At 35.6% G+C, this 8,923-nt stretch overlaps 1 protein-coding gene and 1 non-coding gene across 2 annotated transcripts; one reads left to right on the top strand and one right to left on the bottom strand.

The window, feature by feature from the left end:
- Positions 1-1,946: 1,946 nt before the first annotated feature.
- On the top strand, positions 1,947-2,020 carry TRNAR-ACG. Its single transcript has one exon. It is a non-coding gene; the product is annotated as a tRNA-Arg (tRNA).
- Positions 2,021-5,403: 3,383 nt separating this feature from the next.
- Positions 5,404-6,506, bottom strand: LOC117906229. Its single transcript, XM_034819206.1, has 2 exons — positions 6,023-6,506; positions 5,404-5,780 (listed from the first exon to the last, which is right to left on the bottom strand). Exons 1-2 carry the CDS (start codon positions 6,504-6,506, stop codon positions 5,404-5,406), a joined length of 861 nt encoding a protein of 286 aa, XP_034675097.1.
- Positions 6,507-8,923: the final 2,417 nt, after the last annotated feature.

Genomic DNA, 8,923 nt, shown 5'->3' with positions numbered 1-8,923 from the left:
TCAGATTTAATTCCTTCGAGCATGCCTAATGCCTAATGCCTAATGCTGAGTGTATGACCATTTAAGAGAGCCCTTTTACATATAAGAACTCATACTAAACCAATCCTTTGAGGATATAGAATAATAAAATAAAATTCCAATCTCATTGCCCAATAGGGCCAATACTAACATGGTTCTATCAATAAGAATCTTTACATGGGAAAATATGCATATTCAAAATTACCATGAGATATATTCAAATATGAATCTAAAGTACCTGTTGAAATTGGAGCTGCAGTTTCAATAATAGCTATCTAAAAAGTTATTATCATGATGTTAGCTATCTACAATATTTATGGACATAAAGCATCCAAATGGGTCTGGGGATGCTGAAAAATATATATGCACACACAGGAGTTCTTTATTTCAACACTAAGTTACAAAGCATTCATGTACCAGAGAATCCGTGGATTTAATGAACTTACTAGAAAGTTACCCATGCGGAAAATCAAAAGCATGCCTAACTGTTCAGTTTAGAAAGAATCTAAGTTGAGATTAAATCAAGGAAAAAATCTATCTAAAATAGGTGCCTCAAGGACCAATCATTTATACTTATCCAATCTACTGCTAACTAATACCAGGAATAAGCAAAGGCCAAGAACCCTTCAACAAACCCTTCTGGTACTTCAGCACAAGCCTGCTCCAAGAGTTATCACTTAGGCTTAAAGGTGGCATTATCACACCCCAACAACCCCTCTCCAACATGATGTTCTAAAAGCCATCCCCAGGGCTTAACCAGCTACATTTTTCCACCTCAACAAAATTATTTACTTATCATTAAAAAAACCTTCAAAGACCACTGCAATTCTGCAATTCTCAACCCATTCAGGCCTTGAACACAACCAATTTTGAGCCTAGAAACCAGTAATATATACCCTAAATTTTGAGCCAATTTTGTCCTGTCCATTGTTTTTACTCCAGGTTTCCTCATTGTGCATAGGACTTGACCTGTGGTCCTGGTCCTCTCTCTAAAACCCAGTCCTTTTCACTTTGTTGTTCCTATCTATATCAGTCTTGATACTGATTCTTTTGTAATAAATTTGAACCATATGTTTAATAGCACATATGTTTTGTCCAAGAAAAAATTATAATTGGTCAGTATCAATTTTTCTACATAACATAAATAGAACCTATGATTCTCACAACAGAAAACATGGTAAATAAACGAATCCACAGCAGCATGAATACACAAAAATCAAACAAAGGATCACCTATGAGTGTGTAACTGTCATAAAGGATAAAATTAACAATCCGATTCATGAAAAAGAGGGGAAAATTGAGGGATAACGGGAAAGGCGAAAGCAACCTAGAAACCCAAACAGAGAACCCAAGAGAGAACGATTACCTTGGGTTCCAGGTTTTCACAAGATGAGGTGGATTGGAGTTCAATTCATACCTAATCTGAAGATATGGATCCGAATACATTCATTGGATTTGAAGAATCCATTTCATCAATGAGAACTTGATTTGAAGAGCGCACTTCATCCATGGGAACTCGGGTGCCTAAAGAGGGTAGGTTTTCGGCCTTGGAAGGTGGTCGGAGTGATTATGGTGGCCATTGAAAGGGTCGACGACGGTGAGAAGCCATAGCCACCGATGAAGAGGAAGTGGAAGGTGAAGCGGTGAACAAAGCCCCCGATAAAATTTTCCCCCCCTTTGCCCTTCTCTTTTTCCCTTATTTTCCTCGTTATTTTTTAAGGAAAATAATAGGGAAAATATTACAATATTTTCTTTAATACTTTCCTTTATATTTTTTTCCATCTTATTTTCCATGTCATCCAAACTAAAGAAAAGTATTTTCCTCTACATTTTTTTTCCTTTCCTTAGCCCGAAATGTCTGGGGAGAGGAAAGGTTCCTTTTTTTTTTTGAGGGTACTCCCGGGAACAGATCCAGTGGAGACGGGGTGGGGCCTGTAGCTCAGAGGATTAGAGCACGTGGCTACGAACCACGGTGTCGGGGGTTCGAATCCCTCCTCGCCCACAACCGGCCCAAAAGGGAAGGACCTTTCCCTCTGAGGGTAGGAAAATCCTGATCGGGATAGCGGACCCAAAGCTATGGAACTTGGCTTGGGTGTGGGTCTTTTGTCGAAATGGAATGGCCTTACTTTTTATTTATATTTATCGCGAATGATATAATCATTACTTATAGCTCCGGGAACCAAATAGAGCCTTAGGGTTTTCTTTCTTGTTTTATTTTTCCTTTTAAAATAAAATAAAATAAGTAGTGACTCCAACTTTTCCAAAACTAATTTTTCACCAATAAAAATGAGTCTCGCCATTGAGTGGGAACACACATGAAAAAAGCGGGTCCACAATTACATAGAGGATTTGACCTATAGGTGAGACCCTAAGGTGGTTATATATTCCCTATGTGTGGACCCGTATTTTTCACGTGCATCCCCACTCAATGGCAAGACTCATTTTTATTGGTGAAAAATTAGTTTTGAAAAAGTTGGAGTCACCACTTATTTTATTTATTTTAAAAGGGAAAAAAATAAGAAAAAAAAACCCTAAAGAAGTGACTCCACAGTTTTGGAAAAGCAAGTCTTGAAAAACCCAAGTCTTGGTCCGGGGATCGGGTTACCTATTGGGAAGGTACCTCTAAGAGGTAGCACCCCTCTAAGCCCTAAAGAGATCTCTAATGACTAAGTCGAGGGAAAAGTGGCAATTAATCAATTGATTGAAGGTACTTAGGTAGGCTAAGGTGATTTCAAAACTAGCATGTCAAAAAGAAATCAAATCATAATCACAAAGGAGGATTAGGATACGTACCTGGACTGTCTCTCAAACACTATCATAAGACATTAAAGTTAGCACAGAAATACAGCACACAACATGTTTTTAATCAAAGTAAATCGAACATACATCTAAGCACCAAAGGATTACATCAAACATAGACAAGGCTCACAGCAACATACATATGCATAAAATTACAAAAAGTAAGTGATAGAGAGCATACCTGGATAGCATGCATGATTTATAAGACTCCTCCAAAAATGCTATAGTGGTTAGGACAAATATAAATTATGTAACATATTCATTATGTCTAATATACAGTACCAGAGCTAAAATTGAGTCAGGATAAGTCAAATGACTCCAAAAATAAATAACAAATTCAAGTAATGTACAAGATCATCAGCATGCAATTAGAAAAGGGAGCATCACAAAATAATTTCTAAAAAAAAATATCTTGGAGTTGAATCTAATCACAAAAAAATTCATGAAACAACTGCTGCACATTGAGAACAAGATACAAAAAACCAAACACTCATTGGAATGACAAATTGCAGCAAATACACCCAAAAGTTCCAGAAGATCTAGATTAGGTAAAAAAAAATAGTGACATGTATAAATGAATTTTTTAAAAATAATAAGATATCACATAAAATTGTACAAAAAATCACACACATCATTCAAAATATCTATATCACAGGAAAAATAAATCCAGGGTTGGGAGTACTCAAAAATATTTTTAAAACACTCCAACTAATCAGGTGTCCAGATTCCATCATGTACAATAGGTACAACTTTGGAAAATCATATCTCCCTTGAAAAAATAGATTTTTTTTTAATATTTTATATGTCTAAGATCAATTTCAAGAAGTCTAGAATTAAGGAAAAATATTGAATCAAATTTAAAAAGTAATCTGCTATTTTGTTTTTACAAAAATATTTCGAGTGTCCAGAACTAGGTGAAAATAGAACCCTCCTAAAGTCTCATTCATATCTTCTATTCTAGAATTGCTTTCTAACTCAAAAGAAATTTTAAATTAAAGTTCAAGAAGTGAGAAAAATCATACAAGTTTTGGAAAAAAAATTTCAATACTCTGAAGTTCCTGAAACGAATTTTAAATCTAAAGGGTCTGTGGTTGAGTGAAAACTGATAGCGAGGAAGAGTTTTGAAAAATTTTCTTATGTAGGGGTTCCACCAATTCTCCAATTGATATACATAAATCTAGCCTAGAATTATCCCATTTGTTTGGGACCGCAAGTTTGGATTCATGTCTTACTCAAAACCATAATTTTTATTGAAAACTAACAAAAATGCGAACCGATCAAGACATGGTTCCATATTATTTAAAAAAAAAAATGAGATTTTGATTCTAAGGACTCTAAATGAGTTTTTGAAATGCACTTTAAAGAGGAACATTTTGAGAAAAGTATTTTTATTTTAAAAATAAAAGAAATTAATTTGAAAACAACAAAACATAAGAAACAAAATACCAAGCAAAACAAAATCACAAAGTAAAATTTTTGTCAACCAAGCAAACTAAAGTGGTGAGAATGGAGCCAAAATTCATGAGTTACCGATGGCTTATGAAAAGTAAATTTGACAAGGGACTACCAAAGTAATAAACTATTAAAACTTAGATCATAAAACTCAATGAAAATATTCATCAAGAATTAACAACTAGGATTCAAAAAACGCCTAAATTGAGAATAACAAATCAAGAACTAGCACATGATCAACTAAACACACAAACACATCTAAACAAAAAAAAAAAGAACTAAATCGGAATTAAAAACATGAACTTTATCTAACATGATTAACTAAATTATTGGGTTAAAATCACTAACACACTTGAACTAAAAGATAGCTTAAAGCTAAACTAATTCAAAATTAAAAAAATACAAACTTTATCTAATATGATTAATTAAACTAATGAATTAAATCCACAATAAAAATCAAAACTTGGAACCAAAGTGAATCGATCACGAATTCTCAAATTTATAATATCATCACACAATTAACAAACTAATGAAACTTGGAATCATGGAATCGAAATAAATCCAAAACTAAAATATGCATGCAATCATCAACTTGAAATAAAAAATATTCATAAACTAAACTTTCAATCTACCTACCGGGGATTATTCTTCTATGCGGCTGTGTGTGTTCTGTCCTCCAAAAATCTTTCGTGTTGTGTTAGAAAGATCCAGAATGCGTGTGCTATGTTGCCCTTCGAAACTGATAATGCATGCCTGTTGGAGAAGCCTCAATGATGCGTGTTGTGTTGTAGCAGCCCAGAAATCTGCTGTGTGTTTCTCATAAAATCCTCTCTTGGTGCGTCAAAGTGGCAACCGAATCTGCTGTCCGAAGTCACCTGCTGCTCTCCAAAGTCTGTGCGTGATGTCAGCAGTCCCCTTCCCTTGTTCTTATTCTTTTATTTCTATGGCAGCCCACTCCTTCTATGGCTACGTGAGGATCCCAAAATTCCCCTTTGTACAGCCAGCAGAGATCTTCTTCTTATAGGAAGTGGGGATCTTCTATGGCAGCCTCTCCCTCATTGAATATTCTGCCTCCTTTTTGAATGCATGTGGATATGGGAAGTGCATATTTGCGTGGCTTACTTGGAGATTTCCTCAAGGATGCAGCCCGTGTCTTGTTCGGTAAGTGATCAAATCCTTTCCAAAAGCTGCACAGAATTCTAAGAATTGCAGTGCATCCCCAACATCTTCAGGAGGCAACTCAATTCCAGTTACAGTAGTTAACCTGGTGTCCTGAGGAAATTGAACATCAACATCAAATGCTCTGTCCTGAAATTTCAAAGTGTTCTTAACCGTATGTGATTTGACGACTTTATAGCGCTTGGCTCCTGCATTATCTAAACCTCCCATATTTTGGCAGATTGTGCTATCTCCTTCTCCGTTTTCTCCTATTTCAATGGAATCAGAAGACACTTTCTGGGATGATCCTGTCCCAGAACTCTTCTCTTGTAGGATATCACCATCCTCTTGTTCTGGTTTTGCCTCATTATTAGATAATTCATTGGTGATACACGGCCCTTTTAGGTTACTCTTCTTTAAACAACTACCATTATCGACATTGCGATCATGCTCCTTTAATTCTTCTCCAGTTGTTTTTTTTTTTTTTTTTCAGTTTCTTCTCATCAGGGCTTAGTGTTAAATCCTCCAGATGCAAGTTTGGATCATCCTGTCCATCAAATGAGTTTTCCTTCCCTATCTTTCTAGGGGAAACAACCACAGACTCCTTGCTCGGGGTAGCAGGCTTTTTTTGGATAAGCAACCATTTCCTTTACATTCTTAACACTATTGTCAGGATCCATAACTTGCAGCATTTCTGAAACAGAAGAAAATCCAGTTGCCTTGGCCTTGTGCACCAGAATACCAGTAGGTGCACAACCTATTTTCTTCCTGCAAAAACTGCAATTGCAAATGCCTCTGCACTTAGGGCACTTCCAATCCTCCAACTGTGCCACCTCTTCGGCTTTCTCTCCATATCTGTTTAAGACGCATCTCTGGCAGTACTTAATAGGACAAGGCTTGTTTTTCTTCAGGTTCCTGCATAGTGTCCGAGAGTCTCTTGTTTTTTTACCGACACTGATGACACGTCTTCCGATAAACAGAATCACTTGGATTCTTGACAATTGGAATACCCGAGGTTTTGTTGGGCTCAGGAGGCGAAGAACTAGAACCTGGCACCAATTGTACTTTCCCAGTATCATCAGAGAGCGCCTTGGAATCCTCCATCAAGATGTGATTCTTTTGAGCAGAGAGGTTGGCTTCGGGAGCAGGGCCGCAATGAAGCACATTTGCTCAGAGATTTTCAGAAGCGTTGCCTTTTTTTTTAGATGTGGATTGATCACCTTTGACAAAACGAGCAACAATCTCTCTCTGCTGCAAGAAATACTTCAAGCTTCCCTTCCCTCTATAATTCATATCAGCACCAGTAACAGCGTTTTGAGCATCCAATATTTGAATATTCTGTTTCTTCACCTTTTGTATTTATCTAAGCCTGGCCTTTTCACGCTGGAGAGTGAGTGGCAGTGGCGATAGTGGATGTGGATTGGAAGCGAAATTGCGCCAGATGTTGTAACCAACTGGGGTGACGAGAAAGTTAAAGGATAGGTTCCTTTTGTTCCGTTTCAAAGTCTTACCAATATCAAAATTCTCTTTCATTCGTTGGTAGATTTTCCTATAAAAACATCAAATTATTAAATTAAATAAATAAAATAAATAAATAAATAAATAAATAAGTAAATAAATAAATAAAATTAGAGAATGACAAAATAATAATAATAATAATAATAAATAACAAGATAATAAACAAATAAATAACTAAATAAATAAAAGTGATTGATAAAAATAAAGATAAAATATAATTAATAAAAATATAATAAATGATTAACTAAAAGTGATTGACAATAATAATAAAAAGTAAAAATAAATAAATAAGTAAATGAGATAAATGAGTGATGCAATGATACAAGTCATGCTAAGAATGTTTTATGGGTCAAGTGTGTCTAAGAAGGCCTAAGTGAACCTAGATGGACCCAAGGTATTTAAATGGGCCTAAGGTGGTGCCTAATATATGGGCCTAGGGTGAGACTAAGTGAGCTTAACCGAGTCTAACCTAAAGTGCACCTAAGTGAAGTCTAATCTAAACTTGAAGGACAGTCAAGGTCATAATGTGGAGTCGGATAAACCCCTCAACCAAAGTCTCCAAAGTGGCTCAGAAAATATAAGCTACATGAGTAGTAATGGGTCATCAAAGAACTATTGTGGAGCACTGGAAGTGAACTTAAAGATTTGTGCTAAAGGGACAAAATGGAAGGTCTACACCATGAATTGGGTTATTGTTGATAAAGTTTGGTGGCAATAGATATTCTCAATAAAGACACCATGATATCTCATAGGATTGAGATAGTGAGTCCCCCTGGGTGATCATAAAGACATGTGATCATGAAATTTATGACTATAGTAATTACTTAAGTGGAATTTGACATATATTCTTGTGAGCTAGAGTATGTCAATTGATTACATAAAAGGAAGATCTGTAACTTAAGAATTTGAGAGGTAATCTTTAGAGGTTGATAACATATAGCTTGTTAGATTATGAACACCAATTCATGGGAAGTCTACATGCAATGGATAGTAGAACAAGGACTTAAGTTATATCTTGTTGTAATTTCATAGGATACTAGAGTGTAATGGACTCTTTGTAATGGGAAGTCGAGTCAATTTTAGAATTGGATTATAAGGAAGTTAGCATTTTCCTGTGGGCCCCAGCGGTCCTCCTTCAAATTCTTGATTCATGGTGACACGATTTTGAGGGTATATTTGGGTTTTTGATTCATATATGCATAAGGGTGTTTTAATAAAAATGCAAGGTTGCACTGGATCATATGAATGGTCTTTCTGAACTAGGCTAATTAATTACTTGGAGCCCAATAAGGCTAATTAATTAATTAAAGCCCAATAAGGCTAACTAATTAATTAGGACCAAAGTGGGCTAACTTAAGTGATTCAAGCCAAAGTTGGGCTCAAGTCACTTAAGCCCATAGGAAAACATATATAAATCCCCTTAGGGGTTTAGGGCTTTAGTTTTATGCTCTTCGCTTTGAGATTCCATAGAGAAATCCTAGCCCCCTTTCTAGAAAGAATACTACCCTTCTCTAGTGCTAGATTTGTGAGAAAGAGTGATTATGCAAAAAGTTGTTTGGTTGGTGAGGCTTGTGATTCACTTTATCGAACTTCATCGAATGAAATTAACCCGAGAATATCTAAATTGAAGGTATGATCTCTATTATTTCTAGACTATGTTATCTATCGTTTTTATTGCCACATTTTTCCATTGCGATTAGATCTAAAGAGCCTTGGAATAGTAGCATGAATCCTAAATGATCCAAGGTTAGGAATGGATGTTAGGATATAGCCTTTAAAAGCATAAAATGATGTAATAGATTTAAAATTCATTATTTATTTGATGATATTTCAAGTTCACTTTTATTTATCCGTATTTCATGCATTATACTCTATGAGCATTCTGCCTTAACATCCCTTGCATTGTACATGACTTGGGTGCATTAAGAGTTACATGGAAAATCCAAGTCATGGGGCCTATTACAAGTAGATGATTTGT

The sequence above is a fragment of the Vitis riparia genome, chromosome 2 (genome assembly GCF_004353265.1).
Source record: "Vitis riparia cultivar Riparia Gloire de Montpellier isolate 1030 chromosome 2, EGFV_Vit.rip_1.0, whole genome shotgun sequence".
NCBI lineage: Eukaryota > Viridiplantae > Streptophyta > Magnoliopsida > Vitales > Vitaceae > Vitis > Vitis riparia.
Note: the sequence above shows the minus strand (reverse complement) of the source record. Positions and strands in the feature narration are given on the sequence as shown.